General features: G+C 45.4%; 1 protein-coding gene across 1 annotated transcript in view; it reads left to right on the forward strand.

Moving 5' to 3' along the window:
• The first annotated feature begins 4176 nt into the window (after positions 1-4176).
• LOC119974333 (protein ABHD15-like) overlaps positions 4177-24970 on the forward strand; it is a 30266-nt gene continuing 9472 nt past the window's right edge. Inside the window, 1 exon segment of the mRNA XM_038813104.1 lies at positions 4177-4444. Within this exon segment, the coding sequence (XP_038669032.1) occupies positions 4177-4444 (268 nt within the window).

A 24970-nucleotide genomic window follows, 5' to 3' on the forward strand; every position in this document is an offset into this window, starting at 1 on the left:
CCCCTCAGTACTGACCCTCTGACAGTGCGGCACTCCCGCCGTACTGACACTCCGACAGTGCAGCAGTCCCTCATTACTGACACTCTGACAGTGCAGCACTCCCTCAGTACAGGAGTGGAGGGTGACTAAAGTCTCTGCAGTGAGACTTAAAAAATCACAACCTTTTGAATCCGAGAAATGAGTGGACCAAACTGAGTCTCAGCTGAGGCCCGGAAGAGGAGAATGAGATTCAGGCAGATGGAAATATATGTGGAGAAAGCGATAGATAGAAAGTCAGTTCCAAAGACAGTTAGAGAAACAATTACGTGGGGACATACAGAGGAACACAGAAGAAAAGCTAGGAACAGAGACAGAACCTTGTTTATTCTCTTTTCAGGTAATACTGAAGCACATCAATGGTTTCAATCTATTTTAATGCGACTAAACTTACATCGATTGACATATGAAATACAAGAGGCAGGAAAAGACTTCTTGGCCATCCAGCCTGGCTTCCCTATTGTTAACATTTCTGTTTGTATGAAAAAAAGTTAAACGTCTGCTCAATATGTCAATAGAAACACTTCCCTATCCATCTTGTAGACATGTTAAATGCCTTTTGAACACCTATCATTCCTCAGCACATTTTGGAGAAACTAATTGTACTCTTTCTTGAGGCCGAGCCACATGTCAACATTTTTGGATGAGATGTGTCCCCCGTCCTCTCACCTGCATTGTCCAAGTTTATCCGATTTATGTCAAAGGAGTTTAGTGCTGGTGCTTAAGGCGAGGTCTGTTTAACCTCACTCAGACACTTCTCCAGACAGTCCCCTGGTAATTTGTTTCTTTTCTATCTGCGAACTCTGGGGGGTCTTTATCATTGCTGTTTTTGGAATAACGTGAACATCCCAAAAATTCTTTGAATATCTCATTTTTTACAAAGGTTATTAAAGGGTTGCTAAACAAAAGTACCGTGTTGATTTTAGTAGAATCTTGAGTTTTTGTATATCTGTGGCACACATATTTCACTCGCATTCCTTCAACTTCATTTTATTCTTTTTCAGGTTGAAACAGTATTTGTTGGCGTCGTTATAATAGAGGCTAGGATTTTTCAGGCCCTTTGGTGATGGGCTGTGAGGCAGGAGAGTTGGGAAAATGGTGTGGAAGGCCCCTGGTTTCCCTCAATCTACCCAAGGTCTCTTTAAGGCTGAGGTGCACCTTGAGGTGCTCTCTCTCTCGCAGCAGCTGTAACCTCAGCAATGACCATCATTAGTATTGACGCTTCTGAGGCTGTTGACCCTCCGATTAGGTGGATGGTAACTGTAATATCCCGCATGGGACCTAGGTACTCCTTGCGGAGTACGAGCTCCCCTGCTAGGTACGGGGGATCTCTATTAACCTCTGTAAAAAATGTCAGCCAGTAAGGGAACGACCAGAACAGGAACCTGGCAGGGAGCTACTGGACAGTGTACAAGTCGTGTTGTAAATAAAACTAAGTTTCTTTATTTTATACGGTGTGGATTCCTGTGTCCTTATTAAACTGTAACAAGGAGTAAACTGGCTTGCTGTCGATGCTGTGACCTACCCATTGAGTGACTTCCCCCATTTTCTGGACCCAGGTTTGCATTTACTTGATTCACCGTGCCTCTGTTTGGGAAGTTAGTTTTGACTCCAGTGTTGAAGACTGGAACCAGTACACAGAAAGGATGTGTTATTTCTTCCAGGCCAACAACATCACGGAGAACGAGTGCCAGACCATCATACAGTTGGCAGCCCGCGGAGCGCACACATTCCGGAGTCTCATATACCCGGCAGCGTCAGATATATAATCGTTCAGACCAGCTCAGGTAATTGTGGTGCAACACTTAAACCTGACCCTGTCGGTGATCATTCAATGATAGTGGTTTAATACGGTGGAGAGGTCCCCAGTTGAGTCCGTCACCAAGTTTGTATCACGGCTACGGGAAATACCCGAGTTTTGTGAGTATGGAAATACTTTATCAGTTATTCCCCACTATCGTTTGGTCTGTGGTATAAATAATTTGGAAACACAGAAAAAACTTTGGGCGGAACGTGGCGTCCAAGAATACATGGGATGGGGGTGACCGTTTTGGGGCATCACCAACCTAGATCGAACGTCGCTGCGACTCAGGCCTCAGGGCGAAGAGCCAGCTGCCGAGAAGTGCGACCTCACCAGACTTGGCTGAAGGCGATTCCGGCCCATGTGCGACGTGTGGGCGCTGGGGTCTTGGCGTACTTACAGGCAGGAGGGCCAGCGCTCCAGGTGCCCCGGTCGAAGTAGGTGTCAGCCCCGGGCGGGCCTTGCACCTGGATGACCCAGAAGAGGCCGAGGATACATAGAGACATACATAGAAAATAGAAGCAGGAGGAGACCATTCGGCCCTTCAAGCCTGCTCTACCATTCATTATAATCATGGCTGAGCATCAGGTTTAATACCTTGATCCCACCTTCTCCATATCCCTTTATCCTTTTAGCCCCAAGAGCATTATGTAGTTTCTTCTTAAAATGACACAACGTTTTGGCCTCAACTACATTTTGTGGAGTGAATTCCACAGATTCACCACTCTCTGGTTGAAGAAATTTCTCCTCACCTCAATTCTAAAATGTTTACCCTTTATTTTCAAACTATAACCCCTAGTTCTGGACTCCCCCACCATCGAGAACATTCTTTCGGAATCCACCCTGTCTAATCCTGTTAGAATTTTATAAGTTTCTATGAGATTCCCTCTCACTCTTCTGAACTCCATTGAATATAATCCAAGCCAACTTAGTCTCTCCTCATACGACAGCTCTGGAATCAGCCTGGTAAACCTTCCCTGCACTCCCTCCTTAGCAAGAACATCCTTCCTCAGATAAGGACACCAAAACTGTACACAATACACCAGGTGTGACCTCACCAATGCCCACAAAACTGCAGTAAAACATCCCTATTCATATACTCAAACCCGGTCATTATGAAGGCCAACATAGCATTTGACTTCTTTACTGCCTGCTGTACCTGCGTGCTTAATTTCAGTGACTGATGCACGAGGACATCAAGGTCTCGCTGAGTATCCACCTCTCTCAATTTACACCCATTCAAATAATAATCTGCCTTCCTATTTTTGCTATTGAAATGGATAACCTCACAGTTATCCATATAACTATCTGCTATGAACATGTCCACTCACTCAGCCTGTCCAAATCCCAGTGAAGAATCTCTACACCCTCCTCACAGCTCACCCTCCCACCCAACTTGTATCATCTGCAAATTTGGAGATAATACATTTACCTTCCTTTTTCAAATCATTAGTATATAATGTGAATAGTTGGGGGCCCCAGCACAGATCTCTGCGGTACCCCACTAGTCACTGCTGGCCAATCGGAAAAAGACCCATTTAATCCAACTTTTTGCTTCCTGTCTGCTGATCAGTTTTCTATCTATCAGAAGACACCATCCACAATCCCATGTGATTTAACTTTACGTATTAATCTGCTATGTGAGACCTTGTCGAGAGCCTTCTGAAAGTCAAAATGAACCACATCCACCAGTTCTCCCTGATCAACTCTACTAGTTACATAGAACATAGAACATAGAACAGTACAGCACAGAACAGGCCCTTCGGCCCTCAATGTTGTGCCGAGCCATGATCACCCCACTCAAACCCACATATCCACCCTATACCCGTAAACCCAACAACCCCCCCCCCCCCCAACCTTACATTTTTATTAGGACACTACGGGCAATTTAGCATGGCCAATCCACCTAACCCGCACATCCTTGGACTGTGGGAGGAAACCGGAGCACCCGGAGGAAACCCACGCACACACGGGGAGGACGTGCAGACTACGCACATCTTCAAAGCGTTCCAGTAGATTTGTCACGCATGATTTTTCTTTTGTAAATCCATGTGGACTTTGTCTGATTTCACCAAGTGGGATCTGGAGGTCTGTGTGAACTGAGCAAGCTCCCAAGGTTTTCCAGCCTGGCTTGGGTATCATTAACGAGGCCCTGTCCAAGATCCAGGTGGACCCGGAGGCCCAACCCCAATATTTCCGTGCCCGCCTGGTTCCCTGTGCTTCAGTGAAGAAAGTAGAGACAGAACTTTCTCGTTTGAAGAGTTTGGGCATCATTGGGCATGTGCACCTCCCTGTAATGAAGCCGGATATGACAGTCTGACTATAAATTGACGGTGAACATGGCTTCGAGGTTGGACCATTATCCTTTACCGCCCATTGAGGATTTGTATACAATAATGACCGGTGACTGTACGTTTACAAAATTGGACATGGGCAATGCGTATCTACAGCTGGAGCTGGATAAATCATCATGGAAGTACGTCATGATCAATATGCACAAGGGACTCTATAAGCTCCAATTTGGGGCATCCTCGGCGTGCACAGTCTATCAGTATGTCATGGAGAACATCCTGCGAGGATTACCTCGCGTTACGGTTTACTTAGATGGTGTGTTAGTCACAGGGACCACAGACCAGGAATATTTGCGAACCTCGAGGAGGTGTTGAAACGTTTTTCAGAGTATGGATTGGATTGGATTGGATTGGATTTGTTTATTGTCACGTGTACCGAGGTACAGTGAAAATTATTTTTCTGCAAGCAGCTCAACAGATCATTCAGTGCATGGGCAGAAAAGGGAATTAAACAAAATTCAAGAAAATACATAATAGGGCAAGACAAGATATGCCTGCCTGCCTGGAGTCTGCCTGTGCCTTGTGAAGTGCGTATTTTGTGTGAAAGAAGTGGTATATTTGGGGTATCAGGTGGACTGAGACGGCCTCTACCCATAGCTGCGAAAGTGAGAGCCATCAAAATGACCCCCTGCCCCGCGAGACATCACTGAGCTTTGCTACTTTCTTGGACTAGTAAATTACTATTGGGGCTTTATTCCAAATCTGGCGACTATCCTGGTCCCCCTTCATTTGCTCCTCAAGAAGCACCAGCCTTGGGAATGGAGCAAGGCCCAGGATGAGGTGTTTAAGACGGTGAAACGCTGGTTGTCCTCTTAGGGGGTGTTGATGCATTTTGAACCTTTGAAACTATTATTCATCACGTGCGATGAATTGCCGAATGAGGATTAGGGCATCACCGGATGATGTCTCACCGGATGAGCGATGGCTGTGAACGTCCGATCGCCTTTTCCTCCTGGATGCTGGCTGTGTCTGAGAGAAAATATACCCAAATAGAAAAAGACGGTCTGGCGGTGGTCTTTGGTGTTTCATCAATATGTCTATGGCCACCATTTCTATATTGTCACGGATCACAAGCCGTAGCTGGGCATCTCCCGTGAAGACAAGGTGATCCCACCAACTGCATCTGCGAGGATTCAATGCTGGGCCTTGTTATTGGCTTCTTATGAATGCTCTTTTGAGCACGACCCAGGGACCCCGATCGCGCATGCTGACATGTTGAGCCGTCTTCCCTTGCAGATCGAATACGCAAACCACCTACGGTGGACAAAGTGGTCGCTGTCCTGAATTTTATGGACGCCTTGCCTGTCACTGCATTGTGTATTTGAGACTGGTGGACGGCCAGTCAATGTGGCTGGAGGTCCACAAGATGGCGACAATCGCCTCCTGGATGACGGTCTAGCGATTGCGAATTTATTTTTCCATCCACGGAATCCCTGAGATGCTCGTGATAGACAATGGGGCCTCTTTCACCAGTGAAGAGTGTGTGGCTTCTGTGAAGAGCAACAGGATTCGTCATGTCCTCACTGCCCCATACCATTCAGCGTCGAATGATTTGGCCATGAGAGGGCCATGTAGACAGTTAAACGGGGGCTAAAGAAACAGACTTCGAGCTCGATGGATACCAGACTGGCAAGATTTCTATTCTCATACAGACCACATTGCACGTAGTAACTGGGCTGGCCCCTGCTGAGATGTTTGGTATAAAAGATTGGCCAGTGAGGCACCGATCGGTAGGGAGCTACTGAGCAGCGTACATATCGCATTGTAAATAAAACTATATTTCTTTAGACTACACAGTGTGGACTCCCCCTGTCCTTATTAAAGTAACCCTGTCATCGGTCTTTTAATTGGCCACTGTCGCCAATTTGCTGCCCCAGGTCCTGCCACCCGAAAAAGCTGCGCCCTCCCCCCCACCTCTGTTTTTGGCCACAGCAGTGATACTTCTGCTGACTCAGGAAAATTCGCCCCAGAGCTGCTAGTTTCAATCCGAATCCTGTTTATCTGCACCATAGATTAAAATGATGTGGAGATGCCGGCGTTGGACTGGGGTGAGCACAGTAAGAAGTCTTACAACAGCAGGTTAAAGTCCAACAGGTTTGTTTCAAACACGAGCTTTCAGAGCGCAGCTCCTTCATGAGGTGACTGGAGAGGTATCTCCAGTCACCTGAGGAAGGAGCTGCGCTCCGAAAGCTCGTGTTTGAAACAAACCTGTTGGACTTTAACCTGGTGTTGTAAGACTTCTTACATAGATTAAAATGGCAGACAATGTTTCCCAGATGCTCAAATACATTGCAAAGTCTTCTGTGAAAGAGATTCTGAAAGGCACATACACCCACCTACACCTCCCGAATGGCGTTGAAAGAAATAGTTGAGGAACTCAAATATTCATCCATCGCGACAGATTAAAAACCCATTTTTCAACAGCTGTGAATATTTTCAGGTTCACAAGATCAGCCAGAACATCCAAAGTGGGTGGGGTGATCTTTGAGAGCGGGGTTAAACAGCTTTTGATTGATGTACAGCTGAATGTTATCCTCCCTTTTAATCTCTAGTCCACTGGTCCCAGTTAGTCAGGACATCGAGTGCGAGCACATTCTTATCAGGAAGCATTCAACAAGCTATTTTACAGATAGAAGTGACTGGAAATTGTATAAGTGAAGACGCTTGCTCAACTTGATAATATCCAGGGCTACCATCTCATATTCTGTAAATTTTGATAGATCCTCTGTCATTATATAATTCTTGTGATTCATTGTCACAGGTTGTATATGTTGAATGACTAGTATCTAGAGTAGTTCTACATCTGCCTGATACAGTCCAAAACTCAGCTTTACTTTGCGTTGGTCTTATGTGATTTTGAAATTCTGGCCGCTTGTCAGTTGGGTCATCAAACAGTCTCCAGTGGTTTATTCATGGGAAGAACGTTGTTTGCTGCTTACTTTTTATGGCGTGTTGTTTATGAGCACGTTTACATAAAATATGTTGGTACTGTCACAATGTGTGGACATTGTAAAGCACATGAAGGGTTAATGTAATGTTACTACTCTAATCACTAGATGGTGCTATTGAGCAACCATATAAATATCACATGCCTCCTAGACTTCTGGGAGAGTGGAAGGGAGCCAGACAGAGTAGGTGTGAGATAGTTTAACTGATAGAAGAATTTAGTATTGTAGAAGTGTAGTGTAATCTTTACTTATCTAATCTCTTAGTAATATGTTTGAGGGCAGCATGGTGGCGCAGTGGGTTAGCCCTGTAGCCTCACGGCGCCGAAGTCCCAGGTTCAATCCCTGCTCTGGGTCACTGTCCGTGTGGAGTTTGCACATTCTCCCCGCGTTTGCATGGGTTTCACCCCCACAACCCAAAGATGTGCAGGGTAGGTGGATGCGCCACACCAAATTACCCTTTAATTGGAAAAATGAATTGGGTACTCTAAATTTATATATTAAAAAAGTAATATGTTTGAATCTAATTAAGTGTACTGTAATAAATTAGCTTTGTTTGTTAAACACTTTGCCGTTCCTTGTTCAAACTACCACCTTCACCATCCTGAAAGACAAAAACAAAGAACAGAACAGGTACACAATGATATACACATCCAGCAACTGCAGCTGAGAGAATCCCACCTTTATCAGAGTTACAGTTAGCTTCACATGAGTTTTTCCACCATTATTTGGATGTCAGTGGGGCGGCTGAGGTAATGGTTTGATTCTCCACCTATAACAAACTTCCAAACCCAAGCACGCGCAGCCTGGCTTCTATCTGTTTTTCCCCTGACACACACGACCCTGTCTTTGTTTTCATGGAAACGTCACAAAATTTGTTGAACTTCACGTCTCCTTACTAAATTAAGTCTAAACTTAATTAAATTCTTTCAGCTCCGGTGCTTTTTCGTCATTACCTTTTTATGTACAGCATCATGTGAAAGCTTTCAATATCAGCTCTTATTTCTGTAGAAGTATACCATCGTGTCACCAGGAGCGATCCTAACTTTAATTCGGCTTTCCTTTAGAATTCCTGAGAGACTTCAGTAGTAACTAAAGTGCAGAGACTCGCTATTTATAGTTTTATTCTCTCATCAGGAACTTTAGTCCAATAATTGAATAGATGGTACTCGTTAAGCCTCTCAAACTTTAACTCGCTGTGCACAATTTATCCATGTCGATCCAAAAAACAAGGCTTGCTGATTTTACAGGGAATCAGAGCAGGAGTTACGACATCATTTGGTTGTTTAATAGTCGACAATATTATTACATGATTTCCAAATTCTTTTCAAATGTTCTCAATTACTTGGTAAAGCATCTGTCATCTCAAATCTTGTAGGGAAAATATTTTAAATAATAGATTCACAGTGTCAACTTTTTCGGTTGTAATGTTTCTTTTTATTCGTTCATGGAACATGGGCATTTATTGCCCATCCCTAATTGCCCTTGAGGGGTAGTTAAGAGTCAACCTCTTGTTGTGGGTCTGGAGTCACGTGTAGACCAGACCAGGTAAGTACGGCAGATTTCCTTCCCTAAAGGACATTAGTGAACCAGATGGGTTTTTACGACATTCGGCAATGGTTTCATGGTCAGCATTAGACTTTTCATTCCAGATATTTATTGAATTCAAATTACAGCATCTGCAATGGTGGGATTTGAACCTGGGCTCCCAGAGCAGTACTCTGGATTACTAGTCCAGTGACAATACCACTACGCCACTGCCTCCCCTTTAAGGGATGCCATCTGAAGAAGTCTCAGTTTCACTTTGCCTTGTGAGCAGAATACAGCACACACAGCTCTGCTGCTGATGTCTTCAAGCTCTCTACCCCTATATTAAATGTCCTTATAAATATCCAAATAGATGAACTCACATGTTTAGTCAATCCCTGATGAGTGATGGTACCTTTGTATCATTGTAAAAGCACATCATTCTCCAGTACCTAGCCTTTCAACTTGACATTTTAAATTACTTTTCAGTCAAGTAAAAACAGAATCTAATCAGTTTTGGGGTGTGTATTTGTTGAAGATCACATGGATCAACAGGAAACCGACTTTCATGACTTCAAATGTTCTTTTCTTCTGTCTGCTTTTAAAATATTCTGGGGAATTTCTGGAGTACCTTTTAATTCTGACACCATCTAATCTTTCTTCTTTCAAGATTTTGACCTTTTACACTAATATCTCTACATGGCTCAGCACCTCATTTTGTTCTATAACAATCCTGCGAAGCGCCTTAGGATGTTTTATTACATTAAAGATACTGAAACATTGGTGGTGTTAAACTGACTTGGAAACAAATGGAAATAAAGACTTTGGAGCTTTGAAGGGTCACAAGAATTCATCATGTGGCTCTGAAACATGGTGGCAAAATAAAATATGAAGGGGAAGCCAAGCCTGTGCTTGGCTATTGTTGGAAGATGATTACATAGGATTATATGACACCAATAAAGGGCATTTGGCTCAACCAGTGTATTCAACCAGTGTTTTTGCTCTCCTCAAACCTCCTCCCATCTTTTCTCACCTAATTTTACCATCATTATTATCTATCCCATTCTCCCTCATATGCATATGTAGTTTCCCCTTAACGGCATCTATGCTATTCTCTTCAACCATTGTCTGTGGTAGCGAGATCCACATTCATGATGATGTCAAAACCGGCAAAGCGTCTTAGGATGTTTTATCATAGATATCATAGAATTTACAGTGCAGAAGGAGGCCATTCGGAGTCTGCAACATTGCTGTTGTTAAACTGACTTAGAAACAAATGTGAATGAAGACTTTGGAGCTTTGAAGAAGTGGAATATTTCATTGCGAGAGGTTTCGAGTACAGGAGCAGGGATATGTTGTTGCAAATAAAGAGGGCTTTGGTTAGGCCACACCCAGAATATTGTGTGCAGTTTTGGTCTCCTTCTCTGAGGAAGGATGTTCTTGCTCTCGAGGGAGTGCAGCGAAGGTTTACCAGGCTGATTCCAGGGATGGCCTGACTGCCATATGAGGAGAGATTGACTCGGTTGGGATTGTTCTTGCTGGAGTTCAGAAGAATGAAGGGGATCTCTTAGAGACTTATAAAATTCTAACAGGACTAGATAGGGTAGATGCAGGGAAGATGTTCCCGATGGTGGGGGTGTCCAGAACCAGTGGTGGGCCTGTGGAATTCATTACCACAGGAAGTAGTTGATGCTAAAACATTGAATATATTCAAGAGGCGACTGGATATAGCAGTTGGGGCGAATGGGATCAAACAGTATGGGGAGAAAGTGGGATTAGTCGATTGAGTTGGATGATCAGGCATGATCGTGATAAATGACGGGCCAAAAGGCCTCCACTTGTTCCTATCTTCTATGTATCTATGTAACCACGTAACTCCACCTAACCTGCACATCTTTGAACACTAAGGGACAATTTAGCATGGCCAATCCACCTAACCTGCACACCTTTGGACTCTGGGAAGAAACTGGAGCACCTAACGGAAACCCACGCAGACACGGGAGAAAGTGCAAACTCCACGCAGACAGTCACCCAAGGCCAGAATTAAACCAGGGTCCCTGGCGCTGTGAAGCAGCAGTGCTAACCACTGTGCCATCCATCATCCAGGATAGATGTTGGTGCAATGGTAATGTCGCTGGGCTAGTAATCCAGAGGCCCAGATTAATGCTCTTCTGGTTTCATGATGTATTGAATGGTATTTTCTATTGTACAGATATGCAAGCATGAGAATTTCACAATTCCCTAAAGTTTTGTCTAGGTTAATTTTATAAAGTACTTACTGTATGTACACTTCATTTCATAGAATTTACAGTGCAGAAGGAGGCCATTCGGCCCATCGAGTCTGCACCAGCTCTTGGAAAGAGCACCCTGTCCAAACCCACACCTCCATCCTATCCCCATAACCCAGTAACCCCACCCAACACTAAGGGCAATTCTGGACACTAAGGGCAATTTAGCATGACCAATCCACCTAACCTGCACATCTTCGGATTGTGGGAGGAAACCGGAGCACCCGGAGGAAACCCACGCACACACGGGGAGAATGCGCAGACTCCACACAGACAGTGACCCAAGCCGGGAATCGAACCTGGGACCCTGGAGCTGTGAAGCAATTGTGCTAACCACTATGCTACCGTGCTGCCCTATTGATCTATTTACTTAGTTTATGTTGTGCAGATTAAGTAAGAAACAGACAGCCACTATTACAGTTCAGGTACAAAATCAACTGTTGTCACTATTTGACCACAAATAGATGCAGTTTTTTCCTTAAGGCAACCAATTCTGTAATTGTTTCAATTCAAGGAATTACACTCAAGTCATTTCAATATTACAGGTTAGGTCTTGTTCTTGGAATTTACAGGCCAGGTCATTTATACAGGTATAGAAGATCGGTAACTCACTTAAATACTTCATTTATTAATGACTATTACCAGTGTGGATGAGGAAATTGGAAGATCCAATTCCTGCTCTGGTTAATTTCCATTCAAGGCTCTGATTTGAGCTTTTATTGTCAGTTTGATTCAGAGACCACATTGAACTTTCAACCCAAATCCCGGTTCTGGAGCTAAATGATCCATGATTTCACATTCCACACATTCCTCACCTTCGCGGGATCTATCTCAGGATTCTTTCCTTCCTGGCAATGGGCATTCCACTGATGATTCAAGCCTGCCGAGTGCCACAACTTCCTGTAGTTCACCACTGCTCACCGCACATCCAGTTCTCCTGTTTTCTCCATCTCGTCCTCACACACCATTCCTATGGATCTAAATACAGGCGGCACAACAATATTCCAACGTTCTCCTAACATGTTGTAATCCTTTGATTTGAATATGGACTTCAGTAACTTTGTGGTGTTCTTTGTATTACTCAGGATGGATTACGTAGTGTACACAAAGGCCACAAAAGCTAAGTTTAATAAACAAAGCAAAATTTATTACACGACTTATTATACAGTTCGATCACTATTCCAAAAGCAAACAATATTCTAACTAAACTACAAACGACACTATACTAACATCTTTCTCATGCACTCTATCTTATGTTGTTCTCTGCTCTACTCTTATTCTCACAAGCTCTCACCCGCCTTCTCTACACTCTCCCAGAAGCCCGAGAGGAATTCCTTTTTATAGGTCTGCTCCCTAGCTCCATCTAGTGGTAGGTTAGAGTATTACATTAACTCTTAACATGCTATAATGTCACTAACTTCACATGAACTATATCTTCATTTTCAATTTAACCTTTGACCAATAGTTTTTCCATCTTTCCCACTTTCTCCCCCATCTCTTACGAATTCATGCATTCTTTCTTTAAACGTCTTGATGTTTTTATCCATTGTTTGACTGAAGTAGCATCATTCATGATTTTTCCCGTCTTTTTCATGTATATTTTTCCATCCTCTCTTTCTGATTGATTTCAGGCCTCTTACATTATAGATCTGAAGAAGCGCCAGACCGGAAACATTATCTTATCTGTGTTCTCCACAAACGCTGTCTGACCTGCCTTGCTTTTTCAGCTTGTGCTCAGATTTTTGGCACTGATAGTTTGCCGTGCCTTTTATATCCTCAGGACACCGCAAGCGCCTGCAGGCCAATAAGGTCATGGCTGAAGTGTCATCATTCTTTTGTAAGACAAGAATCGGATTTATTGAATTTCGGCTGAGACATGTTTGCGACAGGAAAATTCACTCAGCTACGCACCACAAATTCCCACATGCATCTTCCCCCCCCCCAGTGCCACATCACAACATCCTTTCCAAACAAAAATAGGTGACTCATCATGAGCATTGCCACTGGCGAAATGCCAGAATTCTTATAACTTTCTCACAAAACATTTGCCCGTTTTATTAACTTCAGGTGATGTTAACAGTTCCTGTCATTAGTAAACAATGATCCATTTTCGGTTTCTGCCACATTTGACTTTTCTTGGCCTCACTGGGTTGGATTCTCCGCTGTCGGAGAAATCCGGGATAGGATGGAGAATCCAAAATCAGCAAGAAAATGGGATCGGCGTCAGGCACCAATCCTTTTCGGATGCTCCAGTCCCCCCCTGGCCGTGGCATCAAGCCCCGTGCCAGCGGGAGGGTGAAAGTAGGTCAGATTGATCCATTTGCATTCTAATAACGGGCTGGGCACAGGATTCTCCATGCCTCCATGATTCATCAGTCCTCTGGACTGGGATCCATGTGGGCGTTGATTTGTGCAGGTATTTATCAGCGTGTTCCAGGCGCAGTGGACTTTGCGGTGGGCCATGGGGGTAAGTATTTAAAGTAGGTACCCCCAAAGTCCATTGGAGGGCTCCACCCCACACCAGGCCCTCCCACCAGAGCCCTATAGACCCCCATTCAGAGACCTCCCATAAGAGACATCCCCATGACAGAGACCCCCCCATGACAGAAACCGCCACCCTAGGACAGAGACCCCTCCCCGCCCAGGACAGAGAACACTGCCTGGAAGCCAGAGAGAGGTTCAGACAGAAACAGTGAAAAAAATCACTGCTTTAAAACTCACCTGTGCCCTACACATGCTGCCTCAGGCAGAGAAAGCAGCAGCTGTAAATTCCTAGAACGCGAAAACCACATCTCCAGCGTTCAAATCCCCTCATATTCATTGAACTGCAAGGTTTATATTCACATCAATGAAAAATTGCTTTTACTAGGCTTCAAGACAGCCAGATGTCTGCATTGTATAATTTAATTTCCCTTCACACTTGAATGAATCTGGCTGTGACCATGCTGTGAAACTAACTGCAATGTTTATAAACATCTAGCTATGAAAGATAGCTCCTGACCTCATCAAACAGTTGAGTGCTTTTCTCTCTGTTCTGGGGTGTCTCTGTTGTGATGGTCTCTGGGGGAGGGTCTCTGTTATGGGGGTCTGGGGTGGGGGTCACATCACCCTCATACTGTGGGGGTGGGATGATCCAGCAAACCCTGTGGTGGGGGTGCGGGTGGAATTCCATTGCGGGGGAGGAGGGGTGGCCAGCTACCAGACCTCGCTATTGGACCACCTGTTCAAAATGGCAGCCGGCTAGTGGGATTCGCGAGGGAATCCCTTGCAATCCCAGCCAAGCCGTGCGTAAATTTGCATGGCAGGGAAGAGTGAATTGCCTCCGGGCGCCACTCCCACTGCAAGCGCAAATCAGAGGTGATTACTCTCCGCTGGGAGAACATAGGGCGAGTTTCTCCAACTGGAGCGACACCATGTCGGGGGATTTTCGTCAATGGGGTTTCCCATTGCGGGGCAGCCCCACGCCGTCTGGAAACAGCCGGGCTGCCGGCAAAACGGAGAATCCCGGCGGTGGAGAATCCAGCCCATAGTCTCCCAAATGGAGAATTCAGCCCACTCTAAGCCGCCAGCAACTTTGCAATATTTTTGACCAAGGTTTTTGGAGGTGCACCGTTGTAATCTAGGTTTGGAAATTGAACGAGAATTTCTATCCTGTTGTGTATGTTTCTTGAGGACCGCTTGAAATAACTTGCCTCACTCGCAGTTACACTATCAATACATTCTTTTGCTCAAATCACAAATCCAAGTAAATTTGGTCCTGCATTTAATTATCACGTTTCACTTCTTTCACAAGGAATGCAACACATGTCAATGTGAAGAGGTGTCATCACATTCTGAGTTTAAGCAGCCTGCTGAGAGGAATAACAGATTTATCACCTCACACGTCATCTCTCGGATCCTGTAACTTAAATTCTCACTGATTTCAAATGAAGTTTTAAAAAAATATGGTAAAAGTCCTCATTGTGTAATCGGATCAGAGTTGAAAATTAACAAATCTAATCTGATTAATAGCGCAACTCCAATTAGATTTTTAATCTCACCTCTGGTTGGCATGTGCACAACTGATGCCATGATGGCGGCACGGTAGCACAGTGATTAGCACAGTTGCTTCACAGCTCCAGGGTCCCAGGTTCGATTCCCGGCTTGGGTCACTGTCTGTGCAGAGTCTGCACATTCTCCCCGTGTCTGTGTGGGTTTCCTCCGGGTGCTCCGATTTCTTCCCACAGTCCCGAAAGACGTGCTGTTAGGTAATTTGGACATTCTGAATTCTCCCTCTGTGTACCCGAACAGGCACCGGCGTGTGGTGACTTGGGGCTTTTCATTGCAGCGTTAATGTAAGCCGACTTGTTACAGTGAAGATTATTATTATGTTTTTGCAGTGCGGTGAATATTTGATGGTATGAATGCTGTTACAGTGTATCAGCAAACAGGAAAAGCTTCATCAGTCACCAATGTACTCAAATTACAACACTTAAGGGTATTGCGTGCAGTCTGGTCCCCATACTATAAAAAGGATACAGAGGTACCAGAAGGCGTTCAGAGAAGATTCATGAGGGTGTGAGGATATCAGGAAAAGATTGACAGACTGGATCTATTTAAACTTGTAAAAGGAAGGCTAACAGGTGGCTTAATAGAGGTCTTTGAAATTACGAAAGGTTTTGATAAAGTCGATACAGAGAGAATATCTCCTCTTGTGGGGAAGAGCGTAACGAGAAGCCGTCAGTACAAGATAACCACCAAGAAATTTAATCGGGAATTCAGGAGAAACGTCCTTGCCCAGCGAGTGAGGAGAATGTGGAGTTCGCTACCACAGGGAGCGGTTGAAGGGAATATCAGAGATACATTTCAAGGAGATGTTAGACAAACATATGAGGAGAAAGGAAATGGAGAATTATGGCATGAGACTTAGATGTGGAAAAATGGGAGAAGCCTCAAGTGGGGTATAAATGTCGGAATGGACCAATTTGGTTCGAATGGCCGGTGTCATGAATGCTGAGCTTTACAAGATGATCATGTTTGAAAAAGCCCCTTTAAATTAAGTGAAGCAGAACGCTCTGAAAAAGGGAGTGGGGTGAATGCCTGATAAACACCTCAGTTTGGATAAGGTCTCAGGTGGCTTCAGGTTGCCATGGGGGAGAGAAACCCGAAGAGAAACTCATGGCACTGTCCAGGAGCCAGTTTTACAATGGTTAAAATCTCACAGAAAAAAAATATAGCTGCTGCAAGGACTTAGGCAGGGGAAGAGTTGGAACTTTCCCAGGAACAGGTCTTCACTGCTTGCTCTGTAAGAAATGACGGGGAGCGAAAACAATACTCTCCCCAGAGAAAACAGTTTCACCACAACTGCCTAAACCATTAAAAGGGATCAGACACAGGAATTCTGGACTTCTGGATCATTAGGAATGTCATGATCTGAGGGAGTGGATTCATAAAGGGGTGCCTTGCTGTGATAATCATATCCGGGTAAATTCAGGCAGAGTGGAACAATTGTCGAAGGACGCTGGAAGCTTCCACCTAGCATAGTGGGGAAAGGTGAATATCTGCTAGAGAGTTGAGAGTAACTTCATGATAGTTCATTTAATGTTGTGTATCTGCCAGAAGCATGGCATAAAGCAAAAGCATTTCAGAAGAAATATTTTAGTTGTGTTAGTTAATTCATGTGAAACTTGTCTATTATTTAATTTGATGAATCAGTTCCCAGGGACTGCAGCAGTTCAAGAAAGCATTCACTGCCATCTTCTAAGGGCAACTAAGGATTGGCAATAAAGGCTGGCCTAGCCAGTGACACCCACATCCCATGAATGAATTAAATTTTGCGCTTGGTCTATGTTGATTATAGCTTGTTACAGTAAAAGCCCTTAAAGAGTAAAATCTTGCCCATCAGCTTATTTCTGTTTGTCACTAGGAAAATGCATCTCTTTTAGACCATAAGATCATAAGACCTAGGAGCAGAATTAGGCCACTCGGCCCATCGAGTCTGCTCTGCCATTCAATCACGGCTGATACTTTTCTCATCCCCATTCTCCTCCCTTCTCCCCATAACCCCTGATCCCCTTATTGATCAAAAACCTATCTACCTTTGTGATTTGGCCTCCACAGCCTTCTGCAGCAAAGAGTTCCACAGATTCAACATCTTCTGGCTGAAGAAATTCCTCGTCACTTCTGTTTTAAAGGATCGTCCCTTTAGTCTGAGATTGTGTCCTCTGCTTCTAGTTTTTCCTACAAGTGGAAACATCCTCTCCACGTCCACTCTATCCAGGCCACGCAGTATCCTGCAAGTTTCAATAAGATCCCCCCTCATCCTTCTAAACTCCAATGAGTACAGACCCAGAGTCCTCAACCGTTCCTCATACGACAAACTCTTCATTCCAGGGATCATTCTTGTGAACCTCCTCTGGACCCTTACCAAGGCCAGCACATCCTTCCTTAGATACAGGGCCCAAAACTGCTCACAATACTCCAAATGGGTCTGATCAGAGCCTTATATAGCCTCAGAAGTACATCCCTGGTCTTGTATTCTAGGCCTCTTGACATGAATGCTAACATTACATTTGCCTTCCTAACTGCCGACTGAATCTGCACGTTAACCTTAAGAGAATGGTGAACAAAGACTCCCAAGTCCCTTTGTGCTTCTGATTTCCTAAGTATGTTCCCATTTAGAAAATAGTCTATGTGTCCATTTCTCCTTCCAAAGTGCATAACCTCACACTTTTCCACATTGTACTCCATCTGCCACTTCTTTGCCCGCTCTCCTACCTGTCCAAGTCCTTCTGCAGCCCGCCTGCTTCTTCAATACTACCTGCCCCTCTACAGATCTTTGTATCATTTGCAAACTTAGCCACAGTGCTTTCAGTTCCTTCCTCCAGATCAGTAATGTATATTGTGAAAAGTTGTGGTCTTCGAAACTTAGAAAGTTATCGGTCCCTCTGGCGATCGTAACATGGATTTCTGTGCATCATATAATACCACGCGATTACTGAACCTGAAAACAAACAAGATTGCCAGCAAAAATTATGAGAATTTGAAGCACTTTCCTAAAACACTGAAAACAATAAGAAATTCCTTTGTCTGCCTCAGTAGAATCATAGAATTTACAATGCAAAAGTAAGCCATTCAGCCCTAGGAAAGAGCACCCTACCTAAGCCCACCCCTACACCCTGTCCCCGTAACCCCACCGATTCTTTTGGACAATAAGGGGCAATTTAGCATGGCCAATCCACCTAACCTGTACATCTTTGGACTGTGGGAGGAAACGGGGCATCGGGAGGAAACCCACACAGACACGGGGAGAAAGTGCAAACTCCACACAATCACCCGAGACCGGAATCGAATCCAGATCCCTGGAGCTGTGAGGCAGCAGTGCTAGCCACCGTGCCACCATGCCGCCCATGTGTTCAAAACACCCACAGCATTGGAAAGTCCTTGGTTCCAGGTCCTCAGCACGGGCACGCTGGCACAGCTACTCTCCTTGAATTGTAAACACATCGTCATGAATTTTCCTAGCAACAGCAGTAAAATGTAATTAGCAAAACATAATAGGATGCAAGATGTCCAGCAACAGGTAGAAAACTGCCCCGATCCATACCGCCCCCACCCTCCTCCTTCCCACCCCTCCCTCAACAGTCAACGGTAACCACCTCTCCAAAATGCAAAATGAACAAACCCCAACTTTTGCAGAACCCATCACTCACCCCCCACTCTGAGCAAATTTCACCCTCTCCAGGGCTAAAAGCTCCAGCAGGTCCCACACCGAGGCACAGGGTGGAGAAGCTGACCTGCACCCCAACAAGACCCCTCCTGGTGAGCAATATGCGAAGTGACGGCTACAACGTCTGCCCCAGCACCCATCTGCAGCCCCGGCAGGTCCAACACCCCGAATATGGCTTCCAGGGACTGGGCTCCACATCTACATGCTAAACATCAGTCCCAGCCCCGCACACGAAGTTGAGGCATTCACCCTCCGCAGCACCTCACGCCACAATCCCTCATCAATGCCACCCCCAGCACACCCTCCCATTTAGCCTTAACCCGCTGCATGGACACCTCCCTATCCTTCTCCAAAACCATCCCATTAATCGCTGTAACAGCCCCTCTCCAATTGACAGCACCCCCCCCCCCCCCCCCCCCCCCAGCAACGAGGCACCAGGCACTATCGAGAAGGTCGGGAAGACCTTCCTTGCAAAGCCCCGCCTCTGCATATATTGGAAACTCTACCCCGCGCCAACCCAAACCTCTCGTTCAACTCCTCCAAGCTCGCAACCCACCCGCCCAGAAACAGATCCTAATCCCCTTCTCCTTTCATCCCCGGAAGCTCGCATCCATTGTCCCCAGCTCAAACCCGTGATTTCTCCTGGTCAGCGTCCCCCGCCAACCCCAATGCTGCTGAAACTACCTCCGAATTTTCAGGGTGGCCACCACCACTGGACTAGCTGAATACCAATGGGAGTGGTCTCATTGTCAGCGCCCGCAACCCCGACCCCCCGAAATGAGCCTGCCTCCATCCCCACCCACAAAGCCCCCACCTCTGTATTCCATCCCTGAACCTTCTCCGCCCAATAATAGGGCATCAATTTCGGGAGAAGCCCCCCCCCCCCCCGACTGCCGTCCCCTCTGCAGTATCACCTTCCTTATCCTGACCACCTTCTCTGCCCAGAAAACCAAAGAGATCAGCCTATCCACCCCCTTGAAAAACGCCTCAGATAAAAAGACTGACAGGAACTGAAACAAAAACAAGTATCGCAGGTAAAATATTCATCTTCACTGTCTGCGACCGCCCTGCCAATGACAGAATAAGATTATCCCACCTTACCAGCCTTCACCCTAGAGAAATTGAACTTCCGAAGACCTGTCCTTTCCCGGGCGACCTGTACCCCCAGATACCGAACGTGAGACGCTGCCACACGGAATGGCAGCACCATCCTCCCCACCCCAGCTTCCGCCCTGGAGAGGAAACCACAAAGTACTAGTACCTGGCTTTTATATTAGTGTGTAAATCGTTGTCACTTCTCTTCCAGGATTGTTCCCCTTGAAGGAGTTCGGTCTTTTCAAAAAATGTTCCAATTAAGGGGCAATTTAGCGTGACCAATCCACCTACCCTGCACATCTTTGGGTTGTGGGGTTGAGACTCACACAGACACGAGGAGAATGTGCAAACTCCACATGGACAGCGATCCGGGGCCGGGATTGAACCTGGGTCCTCGGCACCCCTGAGGCAGTAGTGCTAATCACTGTGCCACCGTGCCGCCCCGTCCTTCCCTTTGACAGGATTTCTGTTTGTCTCTTCCCTTGTTCCACTCATTGCTTTCTTTTTCTCTTCTCATGTTTGAGTGGATATATCTACCAGAACTCACTTTCACAGCCACATCACCTCTCTCCACAACTGACTCCAGCTCCAAGTTATTCCACATGGATTCCAACTGAAGCGTCACCTCCTCATGTTTCTAATCCACCCACGATCACATATGTCGCCAAGATAGTCAGCATTCCTCAACCCACTGCTCTCTCCACATCTCGCGATCTACACTCAATGCCCCATGCAAGCTCTTGACCTCCAGATGGGGCAACTCACTGTATCTCAAAGCGTGCCAGGTCCACAGTTTCCTTTTAACCTTTGCCTCATTTGGCACTTCAACAAAAAAGGTTTTTCTTCTTTTGAGGTGGTAAAGGTTCTGACCTATCCTTTCTTCCAATCTCACCCCTTGCCATGTTTTATGATACCCTCTGACCTTCACTTCTCAGACCAAAGGCTTAATTCCCTTAATCCTCCCAACTCAATGCAATTTGAGATCAGCATGATGTTGAGTTCTTCCATTGCTATCAACCCTGGGTTCACGTTTTTTGCTTGGTGTGTCCCCCAACTACACAGTGGACCCTTTTGCCCATCTTTAGAATTCATCTCCTCCTGGATCCCTCCCTCTGACCTCTCACCCCCTCTAGACATTTTCACTGACAACAGCTAGCATGGCATCGCCCATCGCAATTTCTCAGCTCCCCTGGCTCAGTCTAATCCATCTCCCTCAAAACTTGCAGAATCCCGTTCTCTTAGATCCAACCTTAACATTGTCATCACACCTCCTGGTAGAGGTGGTTCTGTTGTTGCCTAGTATACCATATGGCACATGGGTGGCACAGTGGTTAGCACTGCTGCCTCACAGCTCCAGGGACCCTGGTTCATTTCCAGCCTCGGGTGACTGTGTGTGGAGTTTGCACGTTCTCCCTGTGCCTGCGTGGGTTTCCACGAGTGGAGGTGTGGGCTTACGTAGAGTGCTCTTTCCAAGGTTCAGTGCAGACTCGATGGGCCGAATGGCCTCCTTCTGCACTATTGATTCTATGATTCACCCTCAACCTAGCCAACTCTCTGACACATCCTCCTGCTCCCCTCAGACCATGACTCCAAACTCTGGGAGCAATGCTGAAAAGGGCTACAACACTGACTCTCAATGCCAAAGCATTGAGTTATGAGAAAAGATTAGAAAAACTTTAATATTTCAACCTTGAAGGGAGCTGAATCATGGCAGATGAGATACTACGTTAAAGAGAAAAGATAAAGTGAGCATCATGCCATCGTTTTCAGATCGGATTCTAATGAAAAAGGTCATTGACCTGAACTCTTTCTCTTTTCATTAATGCGGCCAAACCTGCTGCTGATTTGCAGCATTTTCTCTTTTTATCCCAAATTGTAATTGTCTTTATCCTGCAGTTGGGGTTTAACATGAAATAAAGCTAAAGCTTAATCTTTTCTCTTTAATGTAGTATCTCATATGCCAAGAGATCTGCCATGATTCAGCTCCATTCAAGGTTGAAATATTAAAGTTTTTCTAATCTTTTCTCATAACTCAATGCTTTGGCATTGAGAGTCAGTGTTGTAGCCCTTTTCAGCATTGCTCCCAGAGTTTGGAGAGTTAATATTGACCAGAATTAACTGCAATATTTGAGCTGTATCTTGACCAATGCGCCTGAAAGTTAAACTTCACAGATCTGACAATGTGATGTTAAATATTAACTTGCAAGTACAAGACTGAACTGGACATGGTCAGTGCAGAGTCCACCATCAAACTCATATCCCTTTCAACACTGAAAATAATATTTTACTGAGAGGAATTTTTAGTGTAACACCGTAAAACACTACTACACAACAAATACAATTCCAGACTCAACCACTATGCCCACCGCACTAAAAACAAGGAAAACACTCGATACAAAACCAGAAACCCTACCCCTCCCCAACACCCGACGGTGACCAGCTCCCAGACATAGGAGATGAAAGGCTGCCATTTCGACTGGAACCCTTCTGCTGGCCCCCTCATTAAATACTTGACATTTTCTAAATGCAAAACCTCCAGGTCACTTAACCAAGATGAAGCACTGGGTGGGGCCGGAGTCCTCCACCCAAACAGAACTTACCTTTGGGCTATTAGTGAGGCAAAGGCCAGAGCATCCACCTTTGCCCCCAATTGCAGCTCCTGCGGAGTCGACCCCAAAGATAGTCACCAACGGGCAAGGCTCCAATTCAATCCCAAGAATCCCGGACATGGTGCTGAAGAAGGCGACCCAAAGTCTCACACGTTTAGGACAAGGCCAGAACACGTGCTTGTGATTCGCCGGACCCTGTGAACAACACTCACACCAACACTCACATCCTCTACTTCCACAAAAACCCCACTCATCCACACCCTGGTCAGATGTGCCTATTGCACCACCTTGAACTGAATCAAGCTGAGCCGAGCACACGAGGAGGTGGAGTTTATCCTGTGGAGAGCCTCACTCCACATCACCCTCCCCATCAAAAACCTGACCCAACTTCTTCTCCCACTTCCTTTTAACCACATCCACCGGAGCTTGCTCCATCAACACAAGCTGACTATTAATATCCAACATCTTCCCCTCCCCGAACTCAACAGCCGAAAGAACTCTATCCATCAAAGAGGGCGAGGGTGCCAAGGGGAAGGAAGGAACCTCCTTACGCAAAAATTCACGCACCTGATAATACCGAAACAGATTAGTACTTGGAAGCTGGAATTTACCCAACCGCTCCTTAAAACCAGTGAACTTCACTTCTATAGACATGTCCCCGGAAAGCTCCAACCCCTCCTCCCCACATGTTCCAAATGAAGAATCCAAAACCGCTGGAACAAAGCAATAGTTACCACAGGTTTGGGATAACCATGACATGGCACCCAGTTACCTAAACAGTCTCCATGTCGTCCATGTGGCCAACACCACCGGACTTGAAGTCTACTTTTCTGGGGAAATGGAATTGCGCCCATAACTAAGGTCCTCAAACTAGCAGCTCGAGAGACACATCTCTCCATCCACCCCCATATGGATAGACGACACGTAAGCACAGTGGTTAGCACTGTTGCATCACAGCGTCAGGGTCCCAGATTTGATTCCCGGCTTGGGCCACTATCTGTACGGAGTCTGCATATTCTCCCCGTGTCTGCGTGGGCTTCCACCGCGTGCTCCGGTTTCCTCCCACAAGTCCCAAAAGACATGTTTGTTAAGTGAATTGGACGTTCTACTGAGAGACGTTACTGTGAAAATCTGCTCGTAGTCACATTCCCGCGCCTGTACAGACATGACAACGTTTTTATTCATTTTTCTCTCTTTTTAAAACTCGTATGTCAAAATTAGTTTGGGATTCATTCCTCAGGTGGGAATGAATGACAGTTGCTTTTTCGCATATAATAATAATCTTTATTATCACAAGTAGGCTTACATTAACAATGCAATGAAGTTACTGTGAAAAGCCCCTAGTCGCCACATCCTGGCGCCTGTTCGGATACACTGAGGGAGAATTCATAATGCCCAATTCACCTAAGAGCACATCTTTCGGGACTTGGTGGGAGGAAACCAGAGCACCCGGAGGAAACCCACACAGCCACGGGGAGAACGTGCAGATTCTGCACAGACAGTGACCCAAGCTGGGAATCGAACTTGGGACCCTGGAGCTGTGAAGCAACAGTGCTACCCTCTGTGCTACCGTGCTGCCTTTTGTGAGGGCAACGAAGAATCCAGCACGAGTTGAAGGATAGAAAGAAATAACATTTATTTACAATAACATATATATACAACAGCAGCAGCAACTTCCCTGGCTGCTCACTCTCCTCTAGCCGGTTCCAAAATGGCCGGCTTTATTTAAGCAGGGAATCTGCTAATGATTTCTCCGCCCCCCCTCATTGGGGAAGCTCATACTCCCAAAGGATTGTGGGATTGCCATTAGTCCCCAGCCAGTGGTAAGCAGGCAGGTTATAACACTGTCCTTAACTGGTCCTCTCAGACAATAAAAGGATTTGCAGTACTTCTGTTTTCATTCTGTTTCCTTACAATACTGTTTAGCAAACATTATTTAATTATTTACAACTGCAGGACAAAAGTATCAGTTGAACCAAGAGTTGTCATCACGTCGATTCCACATAACTGCAGAACGAGGGAAATAATGTCTGGCTTGTACTGGCAGTTCAAGCACAAAATGGTTTTCTAAACATTTTTTTTTCATGAAGGCAAACACTTCTCTAAAAGAGGCGACCGAGATTGGAAACTTCAAATGTTTAATGTCACTGAATTGTGTGAAGGTGCAGCAGGCCCACATTGCTGCCATGCAGTGCGAATCCTCCCCCATTCCCACAATCGACCTTGTGTTTCTCATCATGAGCTTGTGTCTTCATAGAGAGAAATTGATGACGGCAATGGCCTTTCAAGGGCCAGGTCACCAACTCAACATTTCAATGGTTCTATCTCTTATCACTTGACACAGATTCAGTCAATGTTGTGAAAGTCAGTATTGTTTGGAGGAAGTTGCAAGGTCGGACTGATTTACTCAGTACCCCACAAAGTAATATTTAACCTCATGTTTACACACAACTCCACAAGCCCGAATCTCAACTACATGCATTGTACAGCCCCCATCACATACACCACCTGAGATTATTGTTGGCAACTGGTAATTTGAAAGGAGTCGGCATTTGCCAATTTTGCAAATGTTAATAACAGGGCACGAGATGTCACAATAGAACATAGAAC

Source organism: Scyliorhinus canicula, chromosome 12 (assembly GCF_902713615.1).
Source record: "Scyliorhinus canicula chromosome 12, sScyCan1.1, whole genome shotgun sequence".
Classification (NCBI taxonomy): domain Eukaryota; kingdom Metazoa; phylum Chordata; class Chondrichthyes; order Carcharhiniformes; family Scyliorhinidae; genus Scyliorhinus; species Scyliorhinus canicula.